Raw genomic sequence first — 17,098 nt, 5'->3', positions numbered from 1 at the left:
GGTGGAAGGAGGAGTTGGCAGCTCCATCCACCACCATTATATTCAGCACTACCTGCATCCTGAGAATGCAGATACCAGTGATCAAGACGTCGGCCGCATGGTGCTGCCCGTGGCTCACTATTTTCAGCCCCACAGAAGCATCCAGAGGACAGGATGTGCCCCATAGGCCACACTTTGTCTAGGTTTGTGCTAGACCATATATTCATGTTTCCTTGCTTCCCCTGTACCTGCATGCGGTGGATCTCCGCTTTCATGGCTTTGATCTCTCCTTGGCCAGTTTCAGAATCCACTGCGTTACGCATCTCCTTTGCCAGTTGAATTTTCTTTTCCCAAAGCATTATTTGGTGTCTGTCAAAAGAGCAGAAATCCACATAAGGAAAAATAACCATAATACTTGTTTTTTCCAAATGTATTGTGTATTCCATTTTGTATAATCTAGCCTGGCTCCTTCTAGCACTCGAGTAGAGATCTGTATGCAGAAAAGTTATATCTAAGTGCAAAAGCTGGCACTCAAACATGGGCTAGATCGATAGTTAAAATGAACGGAGGCTTCTGCTCTTTCAATTATAGCAAATGTGGTGGTCTCACTACCAGGACCCCCACCTGACAGTTTGCGTCTTGATTTGCAGATGGAAAATCGGCAGCAAATTACAATAGCAGCAATTACATCTCAACCACAAGCGGCAAAAAAAATAAAATAAAAAAGTTAAAAATTCCAAATGGAAACTGAAACACAGTGCTGATTATTTTACCCCTTAATGACTATGGAATTTTTTGTTTTTTTCTTCCCTTGTTCTGAGAGTCATAGCTGTTTTCAATGTCCTGTTGACATAACCATACGACAGCTTGGGTTGTAGCATTGAATGCAGGGCTGTGGAGTCGGAGTCGTGGATTCGGAGTCGGAGCCCATTTTGGTGGAGTCAGAGTCGGAGTCATGGAAATTGAGGAGTCAGAGTTGGAGGTTTATCTTACTGACTCCACAGTCCTGGCATGCTGTAGAGTCAGAGTCATGGAGTCGGAGCCCATTTTGGTGGAGTCAGAGTCGGTGTCACAGAAATTGAGGAGTCGGAGGTTTCGTTTACCAACTCCACAGCCCTGATTGAATGACACTATTCATTTTACTATACCATCTTTTGGGCAGTTTGTTTTTACGGCAGTAATTGAGTGTATAATATTATCCCGGTAGATTGAACTGCATTTCCATGATGACAGATTCAGTTTAACACCTTTCTGATGTTGGACGTAATAGTACCCCCACGTTGGAATCCCTCCCTTTGATGTGAGCTCACATCTTTACCGGCACATGTCAGCTGCTTTGAACAGCTGACATTTGCCTCTTAGCAGCCGTGGATGGAATTGCGATCCACCCGCAGCTGTTAACTGCCGCTGTCAATGGCATTTAACTCGAGCTTTCGGCAAGCATGCCAGAAATGCTGCCCATCGGTGATCCTGGGTCACCGATGGGTTGGCATGACAACCAGAGGTCTACAGCAGACCTTTATGGTTATCATAGCAACTGAGCATTTCTGCTACACACAGGTGATCTGATCATCGCCTGTGTGCAGCAGAGCCGATCAGACAACTGCAGCTCCTAGTCTCCCATGGAGACTATTGAAGCATGCAAAAAGTAAAAAATAAGTTATTAAAAAATAAAAAAAAATATAAAAGTTGAAATCATCCCCCTTTTCACCCCATTCAAAATAAAACAATAATAAAAAAAAATCAAATATACACCTATTTGGTATCGCCGTGTTCAGAATCGCCCGATCTATCAATATAAAAAAAAAAATTAACCCGATCGGTAAACGGCGTAACAAAAAAAAATAAATAAAAACATCAGAATTACATTTTTTTTGGTCGCTGCTACATTGCAATAAAATGCAATAACGGGCGATCAAAAGATTGTATCTGCACCAAAATGGTATAAATAAAAACATTAGCTCGGCACGCAAAAAATGGAGACGCTTAAGGTATCGGAAGATGGCACAATTTTTTTTTTTACTAAAGCTTTGATTTTTTTTCACCACTTAAATAACAAAGAACCTAGACATGTTTGGTGTCTATGAACTCATAATGACCTGGAGAATCATAATGGCAGGTCAGTTTTAGCATTTAGTGAACATGGTATAATAAAAAAAACAAACTGTGGAACTGCACTTTTTTGCAATTTCACCGCACTTGGAATTTTTTTCCTGTTTTCCAGTACACAATATGTTAAAATCAATGGTGTCTTTCAAAAGTACAACTTGTCCAGCAAAAAACAAGCCTTCACGTGGCCATATTGAAGGAAAAATAAAAACATTAAGGCTCTGGGCAGAAGGGGAGCAAAAACCGAAAATGCAAAAATGAAAATACCTCCGGTCATGAAGGGGTTAAAGCCACTATGTCAGCAGGTTTTGCAATGTGATCTGACAGCAGCATGATGTAAGGAAAGAGACCCAGATTCCAGTGATGCATCACTTAGTTTACTTGAGATAGAATCAGTTTTCTAAGCTGCAGATTAAGGAATGTTGAGCCTTATAAAACCCCGCCCACACCATTGATTGGCTGCCTCCTGAATACACTGTATATTGACAAAAAGCCAATAATCAGTGGTGTGGGTGGGGTTGTACCAGGAGGCATGAGTGATAATCTCTTGCTGATAAAACTGTTTTTATTGAAATGTCAAAATAATGTCTAATAAGTGACATATCCCAGTAATCAGGATCTCTTCCACTATATCATAGGTGCTCTCAGATTACATAGCAAAAACCTGTTCACAGATTCCCTTTAAGTACATATCAAAGCTTTTTGCAAAATCCATAGCATTCTGTATGTCAAAATTGGCATGTTAGTTTGATGAGACCTGCTTTTTCCTGAGTCCATTATTACATTATTTTCTCCAATCTCTGACAGCGGCATCAATAGTGATCTGGCAGGAGGAGGGGGGCAGCATTCTATATGCCACTGGCGTGTCCGTGACATAATCTTGGGGCACTAATGGGTTGCTATAACAGCCGGGGGTCGGTTGAAGACCTCCATGCCTGTCATTACGGAGCTGGGTTTCAAATGAGACAGTGATTTTTACAATATGTACCAATACTGTGGTATTGCTGTATATAGCAGAAGTGATCAGACAATTGCAGGTTATAGTCCCCTAAGGGGACTAAAATATATTGTGAATAGTTAAAAAAATGTTAAAGATGACACTGTATATAATGCTACTGGGGTTATTCCCACCATTCACACTCACTCAGTTTCCACCAGGCTATGTAGAAGTCTTTCTTTCTCCTCCTGCACGTTATCCAGGTTCTCCTGCATTTCTATTGACTCCTTTTCTGCCTCCTAAAATTACAGAAGTGAAGAGTTGAGGCCTCTATTACGCATCCTAACCTAGCAGAGTACTCCTCCTGGCACCTACCCGAAGAGATCGCATGAACTCGCTCTCCATCAGGTGGTTATGCTGCAGGAGATGGTCCTTAGAGGTTGACTTCTTGCTGAGCAGCATGTTTAGGCGCAGAAGGTCATTTTTCAAGCTTTTCATGTGATGTTCAATATCCTTTTGCTCGTTTTTCTCTTGTTCAATATCATCTGCCAATAAAGAGTGTTTGTGATGACATGATTCAGCAATGAAGCAAGAAAACTAGAAATGTTCAGCATATAAGAAAAACTGAGACACAGTAACTTCAGAATTCTTTGACCTACTGGTCACCAGTATGTGTCCTCCTCTTTTTTAATGAAAAAATGCTTTATTTTTCACTTTCTAGCATAATAAAAATATTAACAATAGTAACAATTAGAATCATATAAATTATATACAGTGGTTTAGGGGGTAATGTTTCTCCTTGTGGAGAGTGACATATCAGCTCTGGCTTGCCAAGGTAAGGAGGCTTATTAGCCATGCAATGCTCCTCTAGTTAAGCCCCCGTCTCACTAAGCGAGATCGCTAGCGAGATCGCTGCTGAGTCACAAGTTTCGTGACGCAACAGCGACCTCCGTAGCGATCTCGCTTTGTGTGACACGTAGCAGCGACCAGGCCCCTGCTGTGAGATCGCTGGTCGTGTCGGAATGGCCTGGACCTTTTTTTGATCGTTGAGGTCCCGCTGGGTAGCACACATCGCTGTGTTTGACACCTTACCAACGACCTCGTTGACGACTCAGACACTGAATCGTCATAATAGCTCCCATGTGAGATCGTTGTACAGGTCGCTACAGGTCGCTGGTGAGATGTCAAACAGTGAGATCGCAGCTGCGATCGTTAGTAAGATCTCACTGTTTGACATCTCACCAGCGACCACATAGCGACGCAGCAACAATCCCTGACAGGTCGTATCGTTGTTGGGATCGCTTTAGCGTCGCTAAGTGAGACGGGGCCTTTAATGTAATATGCAAATTGCCTCTTCAGAGAAGAAGACGACTTGAACTCTATGGCACCACCTGCTGGAAGCAGCGATCCTACAAGTCACTATCAAGCCTTGAAATGTGACTTAGGTTAAAAGTCAAATCAGAATCTCAATTTGCAGACAGTGTTTCGGGGTATTGCCCCTCGTCAGTGCAAAGCATGAGAACTGATTTAGCTAGGTGAGAGGCTCTGGACTGAGGTCTAAGGGGTAACGTTTCTTCTTGCAGACAACGATATACCGCCTCTGGCATGCCAAAGTAAGTAGGCTTATTCGCTGTGCAATGTTCCTCTGGGAAATTTAATATGCAAATTACGTCTTCAGAGAGGAAAAGCACTTGAACTTAATTTCTCTTGCGGGTTTGGTAGATGTGTGTCAGTAATGTAAGCTGTGCCAGTAACACATGATTACTGAGAGAGTTTAATGTGAATGGATTTTGGGCCCGGGTTTTTGGAGTAACCTAGCTGGGGAAAAAGTCGATCCTGTGATTCAGTCCAGGGGTTACAGGCCTATTAACAGCAGCTGAGTTAGCTCAGAAGTGTGGAGTGTGGGGAGACTGGAGAAAGGCAGAGCTGCTGGTTAGGCTGCTCTGCAGAGGGGTGTGCTGGAGCCAAATTGAGAGGTGTTTGCTTGGTGAACACATTTAATACAAGTGTGAGCTGCTGCTGGAAATACTGAGGTTTGTGATGCTGCTACATTTATGTTGTGAAGAAAAGGACTGTTTATGTTATCCAAAATAGTAATTACGGCACTCCTGTAGATGGTGCCCAAGTAGCATGTAAATCTTGTAGAAAGGTGTAAGAAAACAATTTTATTGTGTGCAGGCTATCCAAAAATAAAGAAGAGGTTTCAGTCATATAATGACCCACATTCTGCTTATCCAGAGTATTTGATATTCCCTGTATCCTTGTGCACACTGCAATCTGTCTGCCTGATGAAGGTCATTACATGACCATAACGTCTTATTATTGGATTGCCTGCACACAATACAATTATCTTGTTTATGTTTTCCATTGATACTAAAGGAAGGCTGTTTTTGTTTTGGAGCTGTAAAGTTTATGATGGACAATAATCTACATGCTGTTTTGATATAAAACCCTGTGCCTCGTGTGTCCAAGTAGCTCCCCAATAGTGTGAACCCCTACAGTACATATTTGGAATCTATATCTAATTAGATATATTAGATATATACCTGGGCAAATATATCAACACTGTCCAATTTTACAGTGCAAACTTAGGTTAGACAATGTTATTAGTGGTTTATGCTATTTGATATACCCGGAACATCATTAGACTTGCTTGTCTAACTTTATATCACCTTGTAGTTGGCCAAAAAAAAATCATGTAAGAAAACATTTGGCGCAAATGACTCCAGAATTGTGGCAGAAGTGCATTGCTGGCTTGGCTACAGTTCCTTTTTGGGGCGACTCACTTTCTGTGCGGACTTTTTTCTGTTGTAATATAGTCAGTTCTCGCTGTAACATCTCTACTGAAGCAGCCTGCTCCTCTCTCTGCTTGGTCAGCCTGACCATCTCTGTCTGCAGCCGGAGCCAATACTGCTGGACTGATGCAATATCCAAATGACATTCTTCTATCTGTTTGGTCAGCGCAGTTATCTGGATCTCCAGGGGTCCTAGTTCTTTACCCTTCAGACAAGAAACATAACTTAATATCCATGTAATAGATAAAAGGTCAGCACTATTAGCAGGAGCTGGGCAGTATTCACACGTGCGCAATATTATACTGAGCTAAAATGAAGCATATCAAAAAGTAGACTGGCACTCACCATCCAGTATGATAAAACACATCTATTTTCAAGGTACCTTAAGAAAGCGCTCTTTTTATATACACCTTAACCATGCAAAGAAAATAGGCAGCTGCTTCATTATTCTGGGAGGCGAGTGCCAATCTACCTTTTGATGTGTTACATGACTTTAATACGATGTAAAATAGGTTAAATGTATCAGCGGGATTTATATTTTGCAATGTCTACTTTGGACTATAGTTGCACCATCAGTCCCGGAAACTTAACCCCTATTGTGGTTGATTAGTAACTGGGCCAAGGGGCTCTCTCTGTCGCCGCACTGCTCTGCAATGTAACTGTGAGATGCAGATTGATTGTTATGTTAGCCAGGGATCTCTGAAGACCCTCAAGTCTGTCATCTGTGTACAGAATGCAAAAATGACTTAAACGCTTGTACTCCAGAATGCTGCCAAAAATAAATACAGTCGTGAGAAATAAAGTGTAGAATAGAGATGAGCGCATTTGATCAGGTCCCTGCTTATTTGGCAAGCTATAGCGCTTACATAATAAGCTGCAGAGGGAAACCAGATACCTGGAGCTCGCCGGCTGATCAGCTGTCCGGCGCTGCAGCTGCATGTATCGCGGCTGTGTCACTGTAACAAAACATGCATGGAGAGCCTGTGTATTGTGACTGTCACAGCCGCGACACATGCAGCTGCGGCACCGATCAGACGGCGCGCTCCATGTATCTGGGTTCCCTCTGCAGCTTATTCAGTAAGCGCTATAGCTTGCCAAATAAACAGGAACCCGATCAAATTCGCTCAACTCTAGAGTAGAAGCCATAAGCAAATCAGACTGGGAGAGCACGTCACTGGACTCTACATGCCTAAGCGCACCTCCATGATTTGCATATAACTTCTACATTAGATTTCTTATGACTGGCAAATTGAATCTCTAGAAAAAAAAAAGTAGCATTTCTATTTGAGGAAAATTGCCTAGAGAGCCATTTATCTAATTCAATATGTAAAATATGCTTACTAGGCAATCCCTAGCCCGAGCACCCTAGGCAAACTTGCGTAACAAGCACTCGCGCTCATCACTAATGCTTACAGGACCCCTTAAAAATAGATATGGCGCGGACTGAGTTGCAGTACCCAGTTCAACAGTCAAGGCAGTGGGAGGGGAGTCCTGCAAACCACCACTTGCCTGGAGGGATCCCAGACTCCTTTTCTGATTGGCTAGCCTGGCATGATGTCACTGTGGCGGCATGATGCACATGACATCACGCTAGGCAGGTTAAACAAATGCAGAGCCGCTGACGCTGGGAAGCCGTTCTCATGGCTCCTGTCCAATGGCCACAGATTAGCAACCTGGTCACTGGACCGTGTCCTAAAAATTGATTTGGACCACGTGCACGTAAAATATTATTGGTTTAGATCCCAATATATTAACTCGTGGTGAATTACAACCACATTATGGAGAATCACATATAGGTACATAATATTTTTAGAAATATTTTATGTAGGGAAATATACTTTACCACGGTTTTCTAAAATGACATACCCCAATTTCTGCCAGAGTGGTCTCAATTTGCTTGCTGTATAAATTAATGCTGGCTTGCTTCCTCTCGATTGCCATGGTACGCTTTGCGATCTCGCTCTGGCTGCGAGAGATCAGCTCATTGGTGGCATTAATTTTGTTATCCAGCTCCGCCAGTGTCCTCTTTACAGCTTGGATACGTGACGAGCTGTGATTAAGCTCCAGTTGTACCTGAGCAGTCTCGTTCTCCATCTTCGTATAATCTATCTCCTGCATAAGCAGAGAAATGTGCACTATCAATTGCAGCGTAGTCCGGCAAAGGGAATGCAACTAGTAAAATAATGATTAATTAAAACATTCTTCTGTGAAATACAATGGTTGTAGCAAGTAATGCTATGCGGGCATTAACTGATTAATCTAAGGTGACAGACATAAAATACTTGGCATGGCACAACAGCTGAGAAAAAGCCACCATGGGCAGGGGCTTCCAGCTGTGGTCGCACTGACGTCACGTACCAGCTCCAGCTTTCTTCCCTGTAGTTTCTCAGTCAGGAGGGAGGAATATTTTGCAGCTTTGTCAGATGTCATCTTTTCTTGAAGCTTTTCCATTATCTGAGTTTCCAGGGTTCCTTTCATTTGGGATTCCTTCTCAATCTGCTTCCGCAGAGAGCTGAGCTCAGTCCAACGTCCAGCTCTTTCCTGAAGACAGTTCATAGTGGATTGGTAAATCTTTATCACTTGTATAAAAGTAAAACATGTAGCGATGACGATAAGACAAGACAAGCCCTAGCTTAAGGAGTTGTCTCTTCTTGGTAAAAGAAGCAACTTTTCAATTTATCTCTGTTCCCAAGAAGGGAGGGATTTTTCATTCTAGCCTACAGTTGGTTGCCTATGCTACCCGCCACCTCTGCAGTCTACCAGGGCTGGCAAGCTCTTTTCTGTAAAGCTTCCGAGCTGCCCAGATCACAGCTTCAGTCGTCCTGAGCGCCTTCTATGTTTCAGGGGCGAAGCTTCCTCTGCTTCCAGCATGGGACAGCGCATAGTCTGGACCGGCAGCTCACTTCTGCCGCCGGACTGAACTGTCAATCTTGAAAAGCGTACCACCCACTGCCAAGAAGAAAGCTGCAGAGCTGTCGCTCGTTAACAACGGACATGAGAAAGTCAGTGTATCTGCACGTCGTGGATCCGACACAGATTTTCAGCAGAATATCTACAGACAAATCTGCATTTGGATTTTCGCCACAGAATTTAACCCATGAATTACAAAGGACAAAATTGCCAAATCCAAATCACAGGTCAATTTCTGTCCAAAAACATCTGTGACATGCAGATGAGACTTTTTAAAAATCTGGAAAGTCCTCAGCAAATACCCTTCATGGCTACACTAGATGATCGCTGTCCTAAATAGCCGACGTAAGAGTCAGGAGTGTCTGGCAGTGTCTCCTTTTCTCATTTAGAACACACATTTTCAGCCCATATGGGGAGGGTCATAAGGAATAGCTGCCGGCTGAAGCACCAGCCTAATTGTTCCATCCATTGCCAGATGCACAATGAGAGGCCGCCACAGACAAAACCCAGCTCCATTATGGCATGGCTAAGGGGGGCACCCTTATAGCAAAGACTGATATTGGCGCAAGAAGCTACAAGCAGCAATGAAGTGCACTCGCTACCCACTCATATCGTTCTGCCCGTAGAAGTGTGCTGGGGGTGAGTATACAGGGAACAGGAGAACCTTCCTAATGCCGGGGTCAGACGAGTGTATGTTCTCTCATGCAAGAGAATCCGCTCAATTATGGTAATGACACTCGGCTCAAACTCTGATTCGCGTTTGATCAGAGGGTCTGTTTTCTGTGATCTGCGAGAATAGGAGCGCAGGTCTGGACAAGATGGAGAACTTAATTTCTCCATCTTTTCCATTGTTTGAGTTTGCACTCAGATGACAGAATGGCAGAGCCACACTGCCCCATAATAGAACATTGGTCCGATGAAACATTGGATAGCAGTTATACGCAAGGCTGTGGAGTCGGAGCCCATTTGCTGGAATTGGTGTCATGGAAATTGAGGAGTCGGAGGTTTGGCTTACCAACTCCACCACCCTGGCAGGGCTGTGGAGTCGGAGTCGAAGCCCATTTTGATGGAGTCAGAGTAGGAGTCGGAGTCAGAGGTTTGGCTTACCGACTCCACAGCCCTGGTTATACGAGCATCTGAGCGAGCCCCAATACTACTGTCGTGTCTACTGGCGGAATATCAAGAGGCCGTGATGTGACTACTATAGGGAGAAGGTTGGTCCTAGTGTACTAGGGGCAGAAGGCACTCCTGTTATAGAGGGCACAAGTTGGCATGAAGTATCTATTAGAGGAAAGGCATGGCAGAGGCATTAAGCAGAGGGGGAACCCTGGAAGGAAGCTGACCTTGCTGTGACTACTTGGGAAAATCCATGAGGCTCTGATGTGTCTCCTGGAGTGGATGGAGGGGTCACTGCTATAAATAAATAGTAATGGCATCGGATGAACTGATTCTGTAAAATACCTGTCTCTCAGTGACACTCCTGAGTGGTAAAACTCGGTGAAGAACTGAATGACTGCCTCGGCTTTCCAATTGTACTGCCCACTACTCATTGATTATAACTTTGAGTTCGTCATTTTCAACACCACGTAGAAGCATACGTACTGTGGTCACCCGGCTCAGCGCTTGCTCGGTCTCCTCCAGCATACGTATGTACGTGCTGAACTCTACTCTCAGTGCCTCCTGCTTAGCCTGACACTGAGAAATCAGCTTTTTGCTCATGGCTGCGTCACTCTCTGCACGATTAATCATAAAAGCAAGTTTCTCATGTTTTTCCTCTTCCTTCGTAACAGACTTCTTATAGCCATCTATCTCTGTCTCCATGGAGAGCAATTCCTGCTGTGCCAGGCTGAAAAGGAAAAAAAAATGGCCATTGCCTTTGTTTAACAATTTGCACATTTTCTGCCTCCAACACCCGACACCCCCATCGATCAACAGCTAGAAGTACACTGCGGACAGAGCTGGGATAGCACAGCTCCTTAAAATGTGTAGTGGCAGTTTACGGTATTGCAGCTCAGCTCCAAGCTAAGTTAATGAGCTGCAGTACCTGAAAACGGCCACTACACGGTGTAAAGAGCTTTGGTATGGCTCTGTACACGACTTACATCTTTGGTAAAAATTAAGAGACCACTGCAAAATGTTCAGTTTCTCTGATTTTTCTCTTTATAGGTATATTTTCGACTAAAATGTAAATTGTTCTTTTATTCTATAAATTACTGACAACATGTCTCAGAATTTCCAAGCAATAAATTTTGTATATATTGTCTAAAAATGAAAAATGGTCAAAATAACAAAAAAATGCATTACTTGCAGACCTCAAATAATGCAAAAAAAAAGTTCATAATCATTTAGAAACAACAATACTAATGTTTTAACTCAGGAAGAGCTTTCATGCGTCTTGGCATGCTTTCCACCAGTCTTTCACACTGCTTCTGGCGCAAAAATGTAGGCAGTTCTTTGATGGCTTGTGACTAGCCATCATCCTCCTGATTACATTCCAGAGGTTTTCAATGGGGTCCAGGTCTGGAGATTGGGCTGGCCATGACAGGGTTTTGATGTGGTGGCCCTTCATCCACACCTTGATTGACCTAGCTGTGTGGCATGGCGCATTGTCCTGCTGGAAAAAAGACAGTCCTGAGCAGAAGGAATCAAAGGGGAACATTGCCTGGGCAGAAGGAATCAACTGTAAGGGTACCGTCACACAGTGCCATTTTCATCGCTACGACGGCACGATTCGTGACGTTGCAGCGTCGTATAAGTATCGCTCCAGCGTCGTATACTGCGGTCACACGTTGCAATACACGGCGCTGGAGCGATAATTTCATGACGTATTTGCGATGTAGAAGCCGTTGGTTACTGTGCGCACATCGTATACAACCTGTGTCACACAATGCAATCATGCCGCCACAGCGGGACACTAGACGACAAAAGAAAGTTTCAAACGATCTGCTACGACGTACGATTCTCAGCGGGGTTCCGGATCGCAGTAGCGTGTCAGACACAGCGATATCGTAACGATATCGCTAGAACGTCACGAATCGTGCCGTCGTAGCGATCAAAATTGCACTGTGTGACGGTACCCTTATTCCAGGATAACCTTGTATGCGGCTTGATTAATTCGTCCTTCGCAAAGATTAAAGGGAATCTATCACCTAATTTTGGCCCTATAAACTGCGGCCACCGCCATCAGGGGCTTATCTACAGCATTCTGTAATGCTGTAGATAAGCCCCCGATATAACCTGAAAAATGAGAAAAACAGGTTATATTATACTCACCCAGGGGAGGTCCCACTGCGGTCCGGTCCGATAGGCGTCGCAGTCCGGGGCCTCCCATCTTCATACGATTACTTCCTCTTCTTGTCTTCCTGCCACGGCTCCTGCGCAGGCGTAATTATCTGCCCTGTTGAGGGCAGAGCACAGTACTGCAGTGCGCAGGCGCTGGGCCTCTGACCTTTCCCGCTGCCTGCGCACTGCAGTACTTTGCGCTGCCCTCAACAGGGCAGATAATTACGCCTGCGCCGGAGCCACGGTAGGAAGCAAGGAAGAGGAAGTCATCATATGAAGATAGGAGGCACGGACCCGGATCGCGACGCCCATCTGACCGGACCGCATCGGAACCGCCCCTGGGTAAGTATAATATAATTTGTTTTTCTTATGTTTCAGGATACATCGGGGGCTTATCTACAGCATTACAGAATGCTGTAGATAAGCACCTGATGGCGATGGCCGCTGATTATAGGCGAAAAATGAGGTGACAGATTCCCTTTAACCTGCCCAATTCCAGACTTAGTTAATTGGGAAATATTAACACTTCATAATGGGGTGGCAGCACTAGTACCATTAGCTCTTTATAATGGGGCTGCTGCACTAGCACTATTAGCACTTTATAATGGGGCTATGGCACTAGCACTATTAACACTTTATAATGGGGCTGCTGCACTAGCATTATTAACACTTTATAGTGGAGTGGCAGCACTAAAACTATTAGCACTTTATAATGGGGCCGTGGCACTAGCACTATTAGCACTTTATAATGGGGCGGCAGCACTAGCACTATTAGCACTTTATAATGAGGCTGCTGCACTAGCACTATTAGCACTTTATAATGGGGCTGCTGCACTAGCATTATTAACACTTTATAGTGGGGTGGCAGCACTAAAACTATTAGCACTTTATAATGGGGCCGTGGCACTAGCACTATTAGCACTTTATAATGGGGCGGCAGCACTAGCACTATTAGCACTTTATAATGAGGCTGCTGCACTAGCACTATTAGCACTTTATAATGGGGCGGCAGCACTAGCACTATTAGCACTTTATAATGGGGCTGTGGCACTAGCACTATTAGCACTTTATAATGGGGCGGCAGCACTAGCACTATTAGCACTTTATAATGGGGATGTGGCACTAGCACTATTCACACTTTATAATGGGGATGTTGCACTAGAACTATTAACACTTTATAATGGGGTGGCTGCACTAGCACTATTAGCTCTTTATAATGGGGCTGCTGCACTAGCACTATTAGCACTTTATAATGGGGCTGCTGCACCAGCACTATTAGCACTTTATAATGGGGCAGCAGCACTAGCACTATTAGTCCTTTATACTGGGGCTGTTGCACTAGCACTATTAGCACTTTATAATGGGGCTGTGGCACTAGCACTTTATAATGGGGCTGTGGCACTAGCACTATTAGCACTTTATAATGGGGATGTTGCACTAGCACTATTAGCACTTTATAATGGGGTGGCAGCACTAGCACTATTAGCTGTTTATAATGGGGCTGCTGCACTAGCACTATTAGCACTTTATAATAGGGTGGCAGCACTAGCACTATTAGCACTTTATAATGGGGCTGCTGCACTAGCACTATTAGCAATTTATAATGGGGTTGCTGCACTAGCTCTATTAGCACTTTATAATGGGGTGGCAGCACTAGCACTATTACCACTTTATAATGGGTCTGTGGCACTAGAACTATTACTACTTTATAATGGGGCCGTGGCACTAGCACTTTATAATGGGGCTGTGGCACTAGCACTATTAGCACTTTATAATGGGGATGGTGCATTAGCACTATTAACACTTTATACTGGGGTGGCAGCACTAGCACTATTAGCTGTTTATAATGGGGCTGCTGCACTAGCACTATTAGCACTTTATAATGGGGTGGCAGCACTAGCACTATTAGCACTTTATAATGGGGCTGCAGACCTAGAACTATTAGCACTTTATAATGGGGCGGCAGCACTAGCACTATTAGCACTTTATAATGGGGTGGCTGCACTAGCACTATTACCACTTTATAATGAGGATGTTGCACTAGAACTATTAACACTTTATAATGGGGTGGCAGCAATAGAACTATTAGCACTTTATAATGGGGCTGCTACACTAGCACTATTAGCATTTTATAATAGAGCTGTTGCACTAGCACTATTAGCACTTTATAATGGGGTGGCAGCACTAGCACTATTAGTCCTTTATAATGGGGCTGCTGCACTAGCACTATTAGCACTTTATAATGGGGCTATGGCACTAGCACTATTAGCACTTTATAATAGGGATGTTGCAATTGCACTATGAACACTTTATACTGGGGTGGCAGCACTAGCACTATTAGCTCTTTGTAATGGGGCTGCTGCACTAGCACTTTATAATGGGGCGGCAGCACTAGCACTATATAATGGGGTGGCAGCACTAGCACTTTATAATGGGGCGGCTGCACTAGCACTATTAGCACTTTATATTGGGGCTGCAGTACTGGCACAATTAGCACTTTATAATGGGGTGGCAGCACTAGCACTATTAGCTCTTTATAATGGGGCTGCTGTACTAGCACTATTAGCTCTTTATAATGGGGTGGCAGCACTAGCACTATTACCACTTTATAATGGGGCTGCTGCACTAGCACTATTGGTTCTTTATAATGGGGTGTGTCACGCCGCCGCTCAGCGCCGCCGCGCCTGCTACTCACCTTTCTGTTCGCCGGCATACTTACCCGACCCGGCGCACTCCTGCGGTGTGCGCGCGCCTTTCGGTCTCTACTCCTCCAGTCTTGCCGCCGGTCCCTGGCTCCCGTCAGGTGTGCGTGCGCACTCCTCTCTCCAACTCCTTCTGCGCATGCGCACTTCCTTCCTTTGCTCTGCAGATGCTCCGTTTCTCCGCTCTATGACTCTGGAGGATCTTGACCCAGAAGTCCTGCAGCACTCGGTCTATTTAAGGTAACACTTCCTCTGGCTCTTTGCCTGATTGTCATTTGTCCTCATTTGACCCAGGCCCCTTCGTTCCTTGCTCTGTCCTGTGCGTCCGCCGTACCTTGCTCTGTCCTGTGCGTCCGCCGTACCTTGCTCTGTCCTGTGCGTCCGCCGTACCTTGCTCTGTCCTGTGTGTCCACCACACCCTGCCTGTCCTGTGTCTTCGCTATACCCAGTTGGTCTTGGGCGTCCGCCATATTCTACCTAATCTTAGTCTGTCATTGCCAGTCTGTCCTGTGTCTCCGTCATAGCCAGTTCTGCGTCTTTTCCGCTCCTACTTCCTGTCCCCGGGTATCAGCTTCTGTGGCAATAGTCTCCCTCGGGCCTGCCCCTAACACTCTCTGTATTGGGGGTGGTCCACCATGCCAGCCCACCCTTGGGAGGTTTGTTGTCGTGGGTCTGCGGGTTCACTTTAGGAGTTCCTAAAGCTGTGACAGAGTGGCAGCACTAGCACTATTACCACTTTATATTGGGGCTGCTGCACTGGCAATATTAGTACTTTATAATGGGGGGGCAGCACTAGCACTATTACCATTTTATAATGGGGCTGCTGCACTAGCACTATTAGCTCTTTATAATGGGGCTGCTGCACTAGCACTATTAGCACTTTATAACGGAGCTGTGGCACTAACACTACTGTATTAGCTCTTTATAATGGGGTGGCTGCACTAGCACTCTCAGCACTTTATATTGCAGCGGCTGCACTGGCACTATTACCACTTTATAATGGGGCTGCTGCACTAGCACTATTAGCACTTTATAATACGGCGGCTGCACTAGCAAGATTAGCTCTTTATAATGGGGCTGTTGCACTAGCACTATTACTTTATAATGGGACTGCAGCACTAGCACTATTAGCACTTTATAATGGGGCTGCTGCACTAGCACTATTAGCACTCTATAATGGGGTTGCTACACTAGCACTATTAGCTCTTTATATTGGGGCTGCTTAACTAGCACTATTAGCTCTTTATAATGGGGTGGCAGCACTAGCACTATTACCACTTTATATCGGGGCTGCTGCACTGGCAATATTAGTACTTTATAATGGGGTGGCAGCACTAGCACTATTACCATTTTATAATGGGGCTGCTGTACTAGCACTATTAGCTCTTTATAATGGGGCTGCTGCACTAGCACTATTAGCACTTTATAATGCCGCGGCTGCACTAGCACTATTAGCTCTTTATAATGGGGCTGTTGCACTAGCACTATTACTTTATAATGGGACTGCTGCACTAGCACTATTAGCACTTTATAATGGGGCTTCTGCACTAGCACTATTAGCACTCTATAATGGGGTTGCTGCACTAGAACTATTAACACTTAATAATGGGGTGGCAGCACTAGCACTATTAGCACTTTATAATGGGGCTGCTGCACTAGCACTATTAGCACTTTATAATGGGGTGGCAGCACCATAGCACTAGCACTATTAGCACTTTATAATGGGGTGGCAGCACTAGCACTATTAGCACTTTATAATGGGGTGGCAGTACTATTAGCACTTTATAATGAGGTGGCAGCACTAGCACTATTAGTACTTTAAAATGGGCCTGTGGCACTAACACTTTAATGGGGCTGTGGCACTAGCACTAATAGCACTTTATAATTGGGCTGCTGCACTAGCACTATTTGCACTTTATAATGGGGTGGCAGCACTACTAGCACTTTATAATGGGGTGGCAGCACTATAGCACTAGCACTATTAATACTTTATAATGGGGTGGCAGCACTAGCACTATTAGTGTTTTATAATGGGGCTGTGGCACTAGCACTACTAGCACTTTATAACGGGGCTGTGACACTAGCACTATTAGCACTTTATAATGGGGTGGCAGTGCTATTAGCACTTTATAATGGGGTAGCAGCACTAGCACTATTAGTACTTTATAATGGGCCTGTGGCACTAGCACTTTAATGGGGCTGTGGCACTAGCACTATTAGCACTTTATAATGCGGCTGCTGCACTAGCACTAATAGCACTTTATAATGGGGCTGCTGCACTAGCACTATTAGCACTTGATAATGGGGATGTTGTACTAGAATTTTTTAATAGTTTATAATGGGGCTCCTGCACTCGCACTATTAGCACTTTACAATGGGCTGCT

At 44.5% G+C, this 17,098-nt stretch overlaps 1 protein-coding gene across 4 annotated transcripts in view; it reads right to left on the bottom strand.

The window, feature by feature from the left end:
• CCDC40 (coiled-coil domain 40 molecular ruler complex subunit) overlaps positions 1-17,098 on the bottom strand; it is a 49,004-nt gene that overhangs the window by 8,268 nt on the left and 23,638 nt on the right. For all 4 annotated transcript variants that reach the window (XM_077251472.1, XM_077251475.1, XM_077251471.1 and 1 more), the window contains exons 10-16: positions 10,333-10,576; positions 8,179-8,361; positions 7,687-7,932; positions 5,812-6,025; positions 3,401-3,570; positions 3,233-3,324; positions 228-348 (exon numbers count right to left, since the gene is read on the bottom strand). In XM_077251472.1, coding sequence (XP_077107587.1) covers positions 228-348; positions 3,233-3,324; positions 3,401-3,570; positions 5,812-6,025; positions 7,687-7,932; positions 8,179-8,361; positions 10,333-10,576 — 1,270 coding nt within the window. The remainder of the gene's footprint in view (positions 1-227; positions 349-3,232; positions 3,325-3,400; positions 3,571-5,811; positions 6,026-7,686; positions 7,933-8,178; positions 8,362-10,332; positions 10,577-17,098) is intronic.

This window comes from Ranitomeya variabilis, chromosome 4 (assembly GCF_051348905.1).
Source record: "Ranitomeya variabilis isolate aRanVar5 chromosome 4, aRanVar5.hap1, whole genome shotgun sequence".
Taxonomy (NCBI): domain Eukaryota; kingdom Metazoa; phylum Chordata; class Amphibia; order Anura; family Dendrobatidae; genus Ranitomeya; species Ranitomeya variabilis.
The sequence above is the reverse complement of the archived record's forward strand: the minus strand, read 5'-3'. Positions and strand labels throughout refer to the sequence as shown.